Source organism: Bison bison, unplaced genomic scaffold (assembly GCF_000754665.1).
Source record: "Bison bison bison isolate TAMUID 2011002044 unplaced genomic scaffold, Bison_UMD1.0 scf7180017864241, whole genome shotgun sequence".
Taxonomy (NCBI): domain Eukaryota; kingdom Metazoa; phylum Chordata; class Mammalia; order Artiodactyla; family Bovidae; genus Bison; species Bison bison.
The window spans coordinates 1,967,775-1,984,097 of NW_011494813.1; the positions used below are offsets into that span (position 1 = coordinate 1,967,775).

At 39.7% G+C, this 16,323-nt stretch overlaps 1 protein-coding gene across 1 annotated transcript in view; it reads right to left on the reverse strand.

Annotated features, from left to right (window-relative positions):
• KCNB2 (potassium voltage-gated channel, Shab-related subfamily, member 2) overlaps nt 1-16,323 on the reverse strand; it is a 463,770-nt gene that overhangs the window by 422,519 nt on the left and 24,928 nt on the right. The window contains exon 2 of the mRNA XM_010846956.1: nt 9,729-10,399. Coding sequence (XP_010845258.1) covers nt 9,729-10,307 — 579 coding nt within the window. The 5' untranslated portion in view covers nt 10,308-10,399. The remainder of the gene's footprint in view (nt 1-9,728; nt 10,400-16,323) is intronic.

The following is a 16,323-nucleotide window of genomic DNA, read 5'->3' on the forward strand; positions in this document are numbered from 1 at the left end:
CTGGCAGCCGTGACCTGGGAACTCTTTTATCCTTCTCTGCTCCGCTGCAGAGGTAGGAAAGGTTTTAACGACCACCCTGGCTACTGGTGGACAAGAAAAATTTTCACTCTGACTGATGCCTTAAAAGCTCTTATCACTTTTATTATTTTTAAATAGGATATTTTAAATGAAGGATGTGTCCTGTACGAATCTCCATGATACCATAGGATCCCCACCCCCCCATAAAATATAGGAGCAGTTAATGACAGTTAGTATATATGACAACCAGAGGAAAAAAACAGATTGGGAGAAGGTAACAGTGCCTGGTGGCCAGCTAAACTCATTAAGTCACTAGTTGCTACAGACAAACCTTACATTATACAGAATTCAGATTTATACCTCACACATTATAGATTATTGAATGTCATGGTACTCTGGGGGTTACTCTCAAATAGCATAAAACCATCAATGCTAAATCAACGTCAAAATTAAAAAAATTTTATCATAATCTTTGGTTATTTCACAAATTGTACATTAGCAGCAAGGATTATTTTTCCCTATGTAATCATATTTTGATCAAAAGGAATTTTTATTTCAGTAATTTATCTAGAATCAACTTTGATAATTATTTAAAAAAATTTTTTCTTACCAATGTTCAATTCACATCTGTATACAGAGTCTCTGTGTTAAGAATGGTTCTTACTTTGAGTCAGTAAACAAGTTTCTCTAAAGACAGATGGGTAAATTTTTCTAATCATGAACACAAAATTTTGTTTATAAATTTCAACTCTATTATTAAATTGTTAGACTGTCATTTTAAAATTAAAATTATGCAAAGCATTTTGCAAAATATGAAGCATTCTCTATTGTTACTGGGACAATTTAAAATATGTTTTTTCTAGTGTTATTTTTTGCTTTAAATTCTTTTTTGTTATTTTATTTGAACTCCAAGTGTATGTATTTCTCATGAACTGTCTCTTTTGTGGAACAAGGTGGAAGGTTTGACCAGTTAAAATAAAGAAAGTGCCCAAAACTTTTTATTTTTGATGATTCAATTTATACAATATTTAATATAAATAAAAGCTCAATATTTCATATGCAATATTAATATTCAAATTGGCTACTTTGACATTCCATAACAAACAAGTATTAACAAGTTCTTTGGAAAGAGAGTATTTCATTTCATTCTATATGACAAATGTTTTTGTCAAATATGTCAGTGGCTAGAAAAAAGGGAAAGATCAGCGAAATTCAGAGCTCCAATGCAACTAACTGCTATATCTGTACCATATTCTTGATTAGTTGTTCAGTCATGTCCGACTCCTCATGACCCTGTGGACTGTAGCCTGCCAGGCTCCTCTGTCCATGGAATTTTCCATGCAGGAATACTGAAGTGGATTGCCATTTCCTTCTCCAGGGAATCTTCCAGACCCAGGGACTGAACCCATGTCTCATGCACTGGCAGGCATTGGCAGGCAGATTCTTTGCTGCTGAGGCACCAGGGGAGCCCATGTCCGTACCATATCACAGCACTAAGGGATCGTTACCAGGGTGACCTGAATATCCTAACACACCAGGGGAAAAGTTAAATAGTAACAATATAAATACACATGGATGAGGCAGAGACTAACCATCTCCTGTGGAATAAAAGCAGTTACAAGACGGCAGTATCATACAATTAATTCGATGAAATTTTCAGGGCAAAGTTCCACTAGACAAAAGAGTGCTTAAAAAGCTAATAGGACGGGCAAGCTGTCCAACGCCAAGGCATATACATCATGGGAACTTTCTTATAAACTCTTAGTATTTGGAAAGTGTTGGTTTAGCTTATTTTTTTTAAACGGGAGATAAAGCTCAGATAAGAATACTTAATCTAAAACATTATTCAAACCATTCTAGAGCCTTCCAAAGTGGAGAGTGTTAAATATTGTGACCATTCCTTCATAATACTTATGCTTACCTAAAGTAGTACATTTGTCACTTTATAAAGTCTCTCACTTGAAATAAAGAAAACAAATCTGTTAATAACCAAAGCAGTGTACGTGGATTTTTAAAACCAGAATATTTAAATACTACTGATGTTCTGAGATAACATTAGATAATGTAGAAAGAACTCTTTAGTTGTTTTTTGTTTTACTTTGAAAATGATAATTACTTGAGGTTTAAAAATCAAGCTTGAAAGGAATCTGAATGTCTTCTTTTAGTATTTAATGGAAACTAGTGATTTTTCAAGAGATGAAAATTAAGACTGCCGTCTTAAGACATAACCAAGAAGTAAAGAGGAAATGAAACATACACGATTTGTGGATAATTTCTTTTTAAAAAAATACTCTCGTGTAAGGTGATCACATGGCTTATTGTTCAAATTGGGACACTTTTTAAGAATGAAAGGAGATGTTATTAATAATTAGAGTAGGGCAAAAGTCTAACAACTTTAACTGGGGTATTCTCAGCAAAACCAGGACTTATGGCCCCCTCTGCTAAAAGCACCAGAGAAGGCAATGGCAACCCACTCCAGTGTTCTTGCCTGGAAAATCCCATGGGCAGAGGAGCCTGGTAGGCTGCAGTCCATGGGGTCGCAAAGAGTTGGAGAGACTTCATTTTCACTTTTCACTTTCATGCACTGGAGAAGGAAATGTCAACCTACTCCAGTGTTCTTGCTTGGAGAATCCCAGGGACGGGGGAGCCTGGTGGGCTGCCGTCCATGGGGTCGCACAGAGTCAGACACGACTGAAGCGACTTAGCAGCAGCAGCAGCAGCAGCAGCTGCTAAAAGCACATGGGATGTGAATTTTCTAGCAATTTCTTCTTTTTTCACCTTTCTCTTTCTGATCAAATGAGGCCAAGTGGACAAAGAGTGGTGTATTTTCAGGGCAGCTTTTTGGGAAAAGCAGAGATGCATGGATCTGGAACCAAACAATGGAGTAACTGAGCCATCTTCATCAAAGAGAGGAAGGTGGGAGGGATTTTCAGGAGGGAGGGGACATACGTACACCTATGGCTGATTCATGTTGATATCTGGCAGAAACCAACACAATATTGTAAAGCAATTATCCTCCAATTAAAAATAAATAATATTTTTTAAAAGCCCAATGTTGTTTTCTACCTTATCTGTTTTATTCTCTTATACCTAATTTCCTCCAGACTTTCAGCCTGTTAGTCTTCATGGATTATATATTTAAAAAAGAAAAACTTATCTCCAATTGAATCATCCACAGACTGGCCAAGTTCTGTTAACTCCTTTGAGCACCTCCAAACCCTTGTGCCCTGTTATCAGAAAAACGCAAAAACCTAATCTGTGCAGCTGGAATGCAGAAAGGAAAGGCCAAGAAGCAAAATCAGCAAGCATTCAACACGGAAACAGCATGACCAGTGCACTAATTAGGCCACTGATGATTCAAGGCAAGAGCTACAGTACGCTCAATCCACAGAGGGGCCCAATGCAGGGAGATTTCTGTGTGTATTCACATGGCAGTGTTTATTTTGGGTCACCCATTTATGGTTCTGATGGTTACTATTACTGTTACTCATTAAGAAAGTTATCAGAAAGCTAAACTGAGGGTTTTGTATGAGCAGTGTTGTTCACCTGACTATATATAGAGAGAGACATATATATGTGTATGTATATATGTGTGTGTGTGTGTGTATAGCAGAGAATTATGCGTGTGTGTGTGTATATATATATATGTATATATACACATGCATAACATGTGAAAGTTCTCTTCTTGGACTAAAAGGAAATAATTTATGGGTCTGTTTTCATACCTTTCTTTTTTCATTCAAAGCATGAGACTAACTGATCCACATACTATAAATAGAATCAGAATGTTAAATATTCTTTTCCTCCTGATGGATGCACAGGAGTTTTGTTTTATTTGGATTTATTTTCTTTTTACTATTTCTGTGACTTGAAAGGTCTACACTCTAATTCCATCAGAATAGACAGGGCGGTTATCATCGAAGGGCGACGAACAGGCACCGTTTCCTGGGAAACTCATAACTTTGGTCTCTGGCTCCTCAGAGAGCTGGAGGCCTAGTGACAGACTGCAGACATCTATCCTGGCCAACTTCCCTCTTGATCCAATGATAACCAAGGTTTTCAGACCCTTCCCATGCTTGCTCTAAGGACTCTGCTGCATCCCACCAGTGATGGTGGCCACGTGAATACCTTGGAGCTCATAAGCCAGAAGCAGGAAACACAGTCATTGCCTTCTTCCATTCGATGCATTCTCAGTGTCATTGCCAAGAGGAGAAAATTGGTTCTTGTGCGGAGGGGTGAAAAAATTCTTAGCTATTTCAATAGTTTGTAGCCCTTCAGTGTCGAACCTGACAAAATCATATTCCTTCATATGCAGTAACTTTCTTTAGAGAGAATTTAAATTTAGCTTAATTTTTTCCTTAGGGGGTCATTACTGAAAAAGTTAATAATTCTTTACTCAATCATCATTTCCATTTTCCTGAGGATGAAAGAGAGACAGAGAGAGAGAAGGGGGGTTGGGGAAAGGGAGGAGGAGAAGAGAATAGGGAAAAGGCACCCCTTAAAAAAAGTGGCAGCTGAGGGGAAATGGGGAAACTGAAGAGAGAGAAGCAGATGATAAACAGTAGCCCCCAGTGACCCAGGATCCTGTCCAACAGGACCCTTGGGTGGCTCTCTCTGTGCTGGCTCAGATGAACAGAAGTGGCAGAAGTGACAATGTCCTTATATTGTTCTTATTAAGACTGCTTACAGTCTGGTTTCCTGACCCGACCCCTGGGATCGACCTGTTGGCTGCCCTAACCACAGCTGGTCGGCTTAGAGTAGGTACTTGGCCTAAGCTGAGCACTCCCCCTGAGATTTCAGACTTGGGACAAACTGAGGATTGAACTTGTCCCTGCTCTGGGAGTTGAAACTGGGATATTTCACATTCAGGAGCTACGGACACCATGCTGTTCTACTACTGCTATTGGCAGCACATTTCTTTTACTTACAACCAAAGACACCTAGTGTTTCTCTGGGGTCTCAGAGGGCAAAGAGTCCACCTGCAATGCAGGAGACCGGGGTTCAATCCCTGGGTCTGGAAGATAAGGGAATGGGAACCCATTCCAGCGTTCTTGCCTGGAGAATCCCATGGACAGAGGAGCCTGGCAGGCTACCATCCATGGGGTCGCAAAGAGTGAGACATGACTGAGCCACAAACCCTTTCACTTTCACAGACACTTAACTCAGATAAGCAAGACTTAAGAAAGAAAAAGTAAGAAAAGAAAAAGTGTCTTTTACTACCATAACCAACCCAGGGGTAAGGGTAAGGTTCCTTATAACACGGGAAACAAGCAGGAAATGTACCACAGTAACCCTTGCCCATAACTCAGGGAGGTTCATTCTGGGAAGCTGCCTCACATCTTCTCCATGCCTGTGGCTTCTTAAGACTTCTCACCTTCCCTGGAATAACAGACCTGTACCAGACCTCTTGGCCCCCAAAGTTATCCTAGATCTCCCCACCATGCCCAGTAACAATCCGCCAGATGGAAAGCAGAATTTCACATGAGAAGGCTATACAGCACTGTCTGCACACCACGTCCACTTCCTTGATGGGTTGAGGTTTGCCTCTTGGGCTCAGCCATTCCTAATTGGGTTTGTCTGAAGACCCACCAACTTCCTTTGCCCTTGACCTTCCTCAGATACCCTAGTGAGGGCGCTGTACTGTACTGAGTCTGCTGCTGCTGCTGCTGCTGCTAAGTCGCTTCAGTCGTGTCTGACTCTGTGCGACCCCATAGAAGGCAGCCCACCAGGCTCCCCCGTCCCTGGGATTCTCTAGGCAAGAATACTGGAGTGGGTTGCCATTTCCTTCTCCAATGCATGAAAGTGAAAAGTCTAGTCCCCTCCAACTCTCAGATGGGCTGTGCATCTTCCTGGCCGTTTTTCATCCCAAAGGCTGATAAGCCTGCCAGCCATAGAACCATTTCCCCTAAATAAATGCTTTCAAACACCTCTCAGACCTGAGTCTCTGTAAGCAGTATTTAAAAGGGAATCACTACTGCAGTTCCTTTGGGAAGAGGCCAAAGAGAAAAATAAAATGTTTCCAATTCAGAAGCTGACTAAATTGCTCTGGGCTGGAAGAGGTACGGGATCACATCTAATTCCAAATCACTGCCCAGGAAACTGGCATCCAGTTAAGCCCATCTCTTCCCCTTGCATGTTCCTATGACAAGCATCCCAGAGCCTGCAATTCCATGTGGTGGTAACCCAGAGACTGGTCCCAACCACCCCCCCAGGCCCATTTGACTGGACCCCACATTCACAAATAGTCTCAAATGTAAACTTTATACATTATCTCTATGGGAGGGAAAATTTACAGCCACCAGAGACACAGGATAGACAAAGCCCATCACACAGACATAAACTCAGGTCCCGTTACTAGATGATACCATGCCCCCCAAAACACTTTGTTTTTCACAAAGTGTCTATTTTGGGAAAGTACAATTGTATTTCATGGTATTCTATAACTGTGTAAAAATGTTAATTTGTTAAATATAGACATTTTAAATATATCATGCTTTTAAACTCTATTTGCCTTTTTTTTCACTTACTAATATACTAGAAAGTTCAATGAATAGAAATGACACCAAGAAGCATGTTCTATAAGAGCTGAATCATTACTGTCAGGGTCATACCCAGAGATGGTGTGACAGATCAGTGGGCCTTGCAATAATTTTATATATCACAGTGGATACCCCTAGGACAGACTGAACAATTACTACATAATAGATTACTGAGTATTTATTCCATGTCAATGAATAGATATTTTAACTTACTATGGAATATTTGATAGAAAATGTCGAATTTTTCCTGCTATACTAGGGATTATATAATTTCATAACATTTATATTTTACTACAGAAATATTATAAAATACAGAAAAACCAAAGAGACAAAAACAAATATTTTCTAGGATATGAAATCCCTGTTTAATCTAAGAGAATATTTATTAAATTTTGGAGAGAAGGGAATGATTCTACATGTCCACTCTAATGTGTGTAGTGCACAGAGAACCATCTATAAACATTCAATTGAATAAGCAATAACCAATGGCAGCCCACTCCAGTATTCTTGCCTGGAGAATCCTATGGACAGAGGAGCTTGGTGGGCTATAGTCCATAGCGTCACAAAGAGTTGGACACGACTGAAGCGACTTTACACACACACACACACACACACACACCCCCAATAACTGAAAAAGCAAGGTAAACAGATACTCTCCTCCAAAGTTATCTTACCTCTCAAACAAGTTAGAAAAAAACCACAGATTCCAAGCATTCCTGCATAAGAATTTCATAGCACAAGCAGGATCCTGATGTACCTATAACATAGTGAAAGCTAGAATACAATCCTACTGAAGCACTGACAAAATGAATTTTCCCCAAGTTATAAAAATACTATTCACCCATATTCACACACACATCACATTAACTCCCCTCACCAATAATTATTCTAGAAAAATAACAAGTTAGATGACTAGAAAAGAGTACAGGAAAGGTAGTTAGTGGTTTGTATAAGGCATCATTCAGAGCTGTTTCTAAAAGGCTCCAAACCTCAGACAAATGAACAATACTTTCACTTAACTACCATGCAATCAAATGTAAAGAATTTGTATAATATTTCCCCATTCAAACAGAGAGGGAAATGTACACATTTAAACAAACAAACACAAATCCTTCATGAAAATTCAGTAGAGAATCTACTTAGGCTAGCAGAGATTTGCTTAACTTGATTAATAATTTGGAACCATATTTATTATTTACAACTTCACAAAATCTTCCAAAACCAAAGTCCTTGGCTGCTGGGTATAGTTTTCAGGTAGATATCTGTGCAAACATAATCTGAAGCAGGTTTAAATACTCTGATGTAGAGGGGTGTGTATATGTGTTATATTATATACAACTATATACAATAGGCCATTATCAACAACACCTTCTTAGAGATCAAGACATGGCTTTGTGTCTAAAATTTAGAGATTAAACAAACTCTGTCATCTCAGGAATGAAATTACTGACATTATTGCATCCTTATCAGGAATTCTTCAGAAAAAATATGTACATACTTGAAATTTTTTCTATAACAATACTTAATTTTAGATGTGTGTTAATAATGTTATCAGCAAATAAATCAAATTTGCCTTTCAAATTTTCTTTGATTTAGCTGCTTATATTTGGCTAACTCCCTCTGGACCATCTGGTGGTACAATGATTTATTCCTCAATTGCCTAAAATCTTGAAAGAGTTCATTTGACACCCAAAATACTCCCCTAAACCCAGAATTTATCTTATTCAGGTTCAAAATTCACTCCATGTTTTTAGTAGTAACTCAAATGTGTAACTTAAAGGTTTGACATTGGAAGAGAAGTAACCTTTCTCAACCAAAGTCCACATCTCTCTCTTACAGATAAAACAAAAGGAAACAAATTATTCATAACTACAAAAGACCTAGTTGAAACCTTTCATTTGCCACAAAATGTGCATTTCCTCATCATGAACAGCAGAAATAACATTTCATTCCATTTAGTTCCACATCCTGGCCGGAAAGTAAAATGCCTTTATAAGTCAAAAGATGCAAAACTAGAAATATCAATCAGTGCAAGAAGCAGTTTTATGATAGTCTGCATCCAGTTGATAATTTATGTTATTTACATGCTGTAAACTATTATGGAGAATTGTAATTTTCAGTCAAAGGCACACAGAATCAATTACATTTCCATAATTTTTACTGTTTATAAGAAAAGACAACTGGAAAAAAAGACAGTAAGTAATCCAAAGAATTTATAGGATTATTCACTGTTTTCTCTACTCCATATTCCATTTTCATCTAATTGGCACAAAATGTCAATCCTATGCTTCTGCAGCTAAAGATGACTCTTTGGGCTTTTTACTTACAATTCATACTGAAATAAAGAACTAAATATATGCAATGAAAATCAGTTTCTGCTAACTCTCAAAGCTCCAAATACAGTTAGATGAACACTGTCATGCAATTGAATTAAATGCTGAAATTAGTGGCCAAAATTTTTACTCTTAGATTGAGATGTATCCAAGATCAATGGAAAAATATGAATTGACCTTCCTTTTCAGCCAACACTTTATGATCTGAGATATGGGAACATCTCAATTGTGAACACAATTATACACCAACAAAAACAACACTGTTAGAGCAGACCTCACAGGAGGGGGACAGTCGATGCACGCTGACACTGATTCACCCCTTACACTGCCTCATAAGGCGGATCCTTCCTCAATGGGGGCCCCCAGCCCTGCTGGTCTACACTGGACCATGCTCTCCAGTCTCTCCTGCTCCTCCAGAGGACCAGGCCGGGAGGCACCTCCTCCACTTTCAATGACAGCACCGAACTTCATTCAGGATGGTGCCCAGGCCTATCTGCAAGACTCCACACCGGATGGATCTGAGTTCATGTTCTCCCCTCAGCCTTCAAGTCACCAACCCCAGACGGCATCTGGGTGGTCAGCAGTCTTCAACATCAAAGCACCTAGGCTGTTTCCAAGTAACAAAAAACACTTAGGAAAGAGTAATGCCACTGTATGCCTTATCAATAAGAATAACTCAATTTCACTCCACAAGATCTTGGAAAGGACGTCTCCCTGCATAGACACCCTATGCTACGTCTTACCCAAACATCTTAAACCACGAAAAGCATACTTTCTAGAATATAGGGACCGCCTTTTTGAACCATGCGTAAGAAAGTCACACTCTTGCTTTTCATACCTTGGCAGCCACGGACGAGTTGGGCTTCTCTAGCAGGTCCCAGAGTTTCTTTCTCTTTTCAGGGCAGCAGGTGTTATCAAACTCTTCACCCTCGCGTTCCCGCATGGTCTCCGCCTCCCGCCGCAGTTCTTCGTTCATCTGCTCCTTCTTTTGATGATACCTGGCTTGGCAGCACGACTCTAAGTAGATCTCATCGATCCCCCAGTAATCAAGCTCTTGGCCGAAAGAGAGAGCGCACATTTCTTCCATCATGTGGAGTTTCCCTGTCCGGTAGAAATTTAAAATGGAAGTGAAGGCTCCTGGGTGCCGATCGAAGAAATATTCGTTCTCGTTCAGGTTGTAGTCATCGCACACCTCCAGGAGGCTCTCGTGCGTGTTGCAGTCCCGGAGCTTCCCCAGGCGGGTCCTGGGCAACCGGTCCAACGTTCTCCACAGGACCTCGTGGTTGAGGCCTCCCACGTTGATCTTCACCCTCCTGGAGCACGTTTTGCTCCTAATGATGTCCACTGGTTCCGGTGGAAGAGAAAGTGTTGACCTTGACGTCTTCCTGTTTAAGCCAGGGGGAACCTTCTCTGCCATTTTGGACTGCACAAAGGGTCCTCAAAAGGATGCGCCGCTGGAAGGTCAACTCAAGCTAGATCCCTCTGCGGCAGGCATTTCCACGGATGCACCTGGAAGAAAGCAACCATAAAGCCTCTGGTTACTTGCATTTTTCCTAAAGCATTTCCTGTTCTATGAGATCACTCCGCTGTTCGTGCACAACCCGGAGGTATAACAATAATTACTGTGTATTGATGGAGATGTCTATCTTTGCTAAAACTTAAAAGGCATAAGGAAGAAAAGACCACACAATGTACTATGCAGAAGAAGCTGTATTCAATTTTTTATACACCTATAGGCAGACAGCTCCCAAATTTGTCACTGGAGACCTCTTTCTCAAGCTTTGAACTATCCTTGTGCTGATCAACTCTTCCCAAATGAAACGCAGACACATCAAGCTAAACCCAGCACACCTCCAACCTTCCCCATCAGTTCATGTTCCTTCTCAGATGTGTGGTCCTCTGCACCCCCACACTGAGCTAGCTACCCAAGCTAAAACTCTAAGAAATTCCCATCCATCTGTCCACATGCAAATAAGCACCAGGTCTTAACCAACTGAACATTGCTTAAGCCCTCTGCCTGTATTACCCAGTCCCCATTACTCCTGAACCATGCTGTTCAAACTCTCAGCATCTCTTGCCTACATTTCTTTGTTTAAAAAAATATTTTTATCATTATTTATTTATTTTGGCTGTGCTGGGACTTCATTTCTGTGTGGGCTTTGTTCTAGTTGCGGTGCAGGAGCTTCTCAGCGCAGTGGCTTCTCCTGTTGCAGTGCACAGGCTCTATGGTAGGTGGGCCTCAGTAGTTGCTGCTCCTGGGCTTTAGAGCACAGGCTTAATAGTTGAGGCACATGGGCTTAGTTGTCCCACGGCATGTGTAATCTTTCTGGAGCAAGGATGGAACTCCTGTCTCCTGCATTGGCAGGTGGATTCTTTACCGCTGAGCCACCAGGGAAGACCCCTTGCCTACATTTCTACAGTAGCATCTGAAACTATATCCTGAGCTCTGGTTTTGTCCACATTAAAAAAAAAAATTCTCTGTATAGCTTCTAGAATGATCCACTAAGAAACAAATCTGATTTAACCATGCTTTAATCCCTACAAACATCCAATGTAACTGGCAGTATAAAGTCCCCTGAGCCCTGGCAGATGTGACCTACCTCTCCACTCTCACCTCTCATTCCTCCTTCATCACTGTACTCCAGCAACCCCAGACTACACACACTATTCTGTTTCAAGCTCCTGGCCTTTGTTCATGCTGTGTCCTGGAAGGTTTGACTAACTTCAGCTTGCTCTTCAAGACTCAGTTCAGACATCACCTCCTCCAAAAAGTCTTCCATGATACATCTCCACTAGGATCCTGAAACTCTGTGAGTGTCTATTCTGCTTCACCACACCACTGCAATCACACCTTTCCCAAGGATACTGGGAGCCCTGAAAGACAAAGACTATTTTCTCTGTTACATCTTTATCACTGAGCACAGTTCTTACATATTGTGAGGGTTTGATAAATGCTGAATAGTCAATTTTTTAATTGTTCTCCACAGGGTAGCTGACAAAAGACCTAGTAAGGCTAATGTATATGGCTGGAAAAATGCATAAGTGGAATTAATTGGATACTTGCCTAAAATGCATCTATATTTACATGTTATGTGTATATAAGTTTGTGTGTACATAGGATATGTCAGAATGTGTGTGTGTTTACATTCTTTGACCCACAGCTCTTTTCTCCTGTGGACTAATTCTTTAAAACATGACTGTTTTAGTAGTCCCTCTTATTGATCTATTCTTCTGATCTGCAGCAGTAAGCATCTTCTTATTTGATCTTTCTCTATAATGTTTTTGCAGAAAACCATGGTGCTTCAAGCAATTCACCTCAAACACCACTTTTAATGTAAAACACCATGTTTCACACAGGCAATAGCTTATACCAAAGGGAAAAGCTTTTAGATTTAAGAGGCCCTTATAATTAGAATTCTCTTTTAAGATACACACCAATTTTACCATGTCTTTGGTCTCTCCACTCCTATAAGTTAAATTTATTTCTCCACCTGGAAGCCAAGTATTCTCGCAAATGAAAATAAGTCAAATTTATGAAAAAATAGTGCTGGACACTGTAAGAAGTATTTCAAATATGGCCAATAAATATACTTGACATGGGAGTTTTTTCAGCTACATAGATACAGAAATATTTAAAGCATATACATATACATTCTCATTGCAGATGACAAAAATGCCTATTTTTACAATAAAGGAGAATTACAATAATTTGGGTAAGTATCAAATCCTCTAAGCCTCAATTTCTTAATCTAAAAAATGAGGATAATAGTATGTACTTTATAGGCAGTGTTTAGACAATTAAATGAGATACTTTATGTGAAGTGCCCATTACAGGGAAATATATCTGAATAGAATAAAAAAACTCACAATTCTCCTGTTTTTAAACTTATTTTATTTTTATTATACAAATTGTAATACAAATTACAAATAATTTAATACAAATCCCATGGAATTTTCCAGGCAAGAAGACTGGAGTGGGTTCCCAATTCCTCCTCCAGGGGATCTTTTCAACCCAGGGATCAAACCTGCATCTCCTGTGTCTCCTGCAATGGCAGGTGGGTTCTTTACCACTAGCACTACTTGGGAAGCCCTCACATTTCTCCCTTCTTACCTTCCAATCAACTACATGAAAACTATGATCAAAAGCTATACCAGTGTCTATTAAATAAATGCTAGTATTTAATTTTTTATGCATATGTTCAGTCTCCTCTAGTGGATTTTAAGCCTATAAGTCCAGGAATTCTTGGTCTTATATTTTCTCCACCGAGCCCTGTACCTACACACATAATGGGTACCTTATAGCACATATCTTTGATGCCACTGATGCTCATGTCCAACTTTTGTATTCAGATGATAATGGACTACACACTACACATCAAATAGCATGTGAGAGAGGGCAGAGTAATATTGTGTGTGTGTGTTCACTCAGTCATATCCGACTCTTTGCAACCCTATGGACTGTAGCCTGCCAGGCTCCTCTGTCCATGGGGATTTTCCAGGCAAGAATACTGGAGTGGGTTTCCATGCCCTCCTCCAGAAAGCAATATTAGGACTGGGCAAAATAAATGAAAATATTACAGATGGATAATTCAGTGGTGAATCTGAAGTGTCTGTTCTCCATCAAATAACTCAGTTTCAGGTACAATGACATCTCAGGTACTCATACAGATTATGTGACCAGTCCACGTGAATAATAAGCAGGAAAGCTAATCCATTTTTAATTTGGCAACAAATGAGCATTACAATGAATTCACTCTTTGTGAAGTAGGACTTTAATGTGAAGAAGAGAGATGGTCTTTGAACCAATTATGGTATCATACAAGAGGTTTTTCAGAAAGAGTGAGAGAAAACTCCAATGGTGTACAAACATCTCATGTTTACAGTCAAGGGTTTAGTGTGACTTCCTTTCTTCTAAAAGTCATTACTAAAAGCATAAATACTCTGTCACAGTCACTGGTAAGTCACCATTTTTCTTAAAAAAACTTCACACTCATGACTTACAGTGAATTTTCCTTTTTGTAGAGTATGTGTCAAGTGAAGAGAGGTCATAAGACTTAAATTTCAAAGTATCTTCTTTACTAATCAAGAACTTTCTGTTATAAGAAATCCAGCACTGATTACAAAACCCACAATAAAAGACAGCCTGAAATTCAATGCCCTTTCTTCAAAGCAGGCCTAGAGAAACTTAGCATGAGTGAATACAGTCTGTTGATCTTATTTCTTAAGACTTAAAGATGCTTTGTTCTGATTATTGTTAATGTGGTTAAATTTTTTTATTCTCCCTGGACAGAATGTTCTGCTTATGACTTGATAAAGAGTAGAGTGAAGTACGTCAGAAAGAGAAAAATAATTATCACATTTTAACACATATATGTGGAATCTAGAAAAATGGTACAGATGAACCTATTTGCAAAGGGAACAGCAACACAGACACAGTGAACAAAAGTGTGGACGCCAAAGGGGAAATGGAAGCGGATGAACTGGGAGAGCGGGACTGATACAGACACACTACTAACACCATGCATAAAACAGGTAACTCATCAGAAAACCTATGATGGAGCTCAGGGAGCTCTACTCAATGCTCTGTGGTGACCTAAATGGGAAGGAAATCCAAAACCAAGGGGATATATGTCTATGTATAGCTGATTCACTTTGCTGCACAGCAGAAACGAACACGTTGTAAAGCAGCTATGCTAAAGCTGAGGCTCCAATACTTTGACCACCTGATGCAAAGACTCACTGGAAAAGACCCTGATGCTGGCAAGACTGAAGGCCAAAGGAGACGGGGGTGGCTAAGGATGAGGTGGTTAGATAGCATCCACTGACTCAACGGACATGAATTTGAGCAAACTCTGGGAGATAAGTGAAGGACACGAGAGCCTGTCCACGGGGTCACAAAGAGGTCTACGTGACTTAGTGACTGAACAACAACAATTGTTGGTGGTCGTTTAGTCACTCAGTTGTGTCTGACTCTTTATGACCCCCATGGACTGTAGCCCACCAAGCTCCTCTGTCAATGGGATTTTCCAGGCAAGAATACTGGAGTGGGTTGCCATTTCCTTCTCCAGGGGATCTTCCCCATCCAGGGATCAAACCCCTGTCTACTGCACTGCAGGTGGATTCTTTACCACTGAGTCATAAGGGAAGCTGAAAGCAATTATACTCCAATAAAAAGAAATATTTTTTTAATTTACAGCAAAAAAAAGTAGAGGCTCAAATATAAGTTGAGGCTCAATATACAAGTTCTTGACCATTGCAGAATTGTGACTAGTGTTCAGAGAGTTAATCAGGCTTTCAGAAGAGTTGTAGGACACAAGTGGTCACATTTGTAAGCCTCTCATTCAGGTCAAGTGCAGAACCTAAGCCCTGCTCAACAGTCCCTTAGAAACTCTCTGAGCCTTTCTGTCTACCACCCCACCCCCCGCCCCCCGTCCTTCTCCGTGCTCTTTCTTCCTCTGTATTTTTCTTTCTCATTTTTCCAGCCCTATTTCCCCACCCACGGCTTATCTCCCTTTGGTTCCTCTCCCTCTCTTCTACCTAGTTTCCTAGATCTTTCTATCCTCACCATCTCTAACCAACCACAAAAGCAAAACTCCATCTTTTCAGACTTGTATATACTTCATGAAGTTTTCTACACCCTTAATAAGAAAACCCTGTGAGCTGAAAATACCATGTCTCTCTCCAGAAGAAGAGAAACACATCTAAATTGAATTGTTTTGTATGGAATGTTGTATGAGATCACAAAAGAGGCTCTGCTCTGAGGCTCATGACCCCTGGGTACAGTGGGGCTGTTCCCAGCATCCCCTTCACCTTTCTGGTTGGGCTTCAGGTTCTTCACACATCCAACCATGGCATTTCCATGCCTACTATTCTCTGATGTCCTATGACATTTGGTTGATTTTTTCCTCTTGTTATGATTCTGTGATTGTTATCACCCTTCCCCTCCAATCACCATCCTTACTTTAGATAGAAATAAAAGATAGAAATAAACATAATATAGTGCTTCAGAGTCCATGAAAACTTTTTCATGTCCAGTTTCTTAAGAAAAGTTGGCTTTCATATTTCATTTCAAGAACCCTTTAATATTTATCAAGGCTTGAAACAGACTACATTCAGAACATCATGAAAGTTTCATTCATTTTATTTAGTGTTTTTAACTTTCCATTTTAAATCTATGTTCTTTTCTGCCATATTAATTTTATTCCTAACAATGAATCTGTCCATTCCCCTTGGGTTAGACACTGTGTCTTGCCACTCTTGAGAGCTCACAAAATTTACGTTTTTAATTTTAGTAATGAAAGTGAACATGGTGCTATGTTTTCCCACATTTAGTTTTATAAGTGAAATGATGTCTGCCATAATAATTTTATCCCATGAGAATCAATCATGAAGTTCAATTTAATATATAAATTTAATATAAAATGTAATAATTC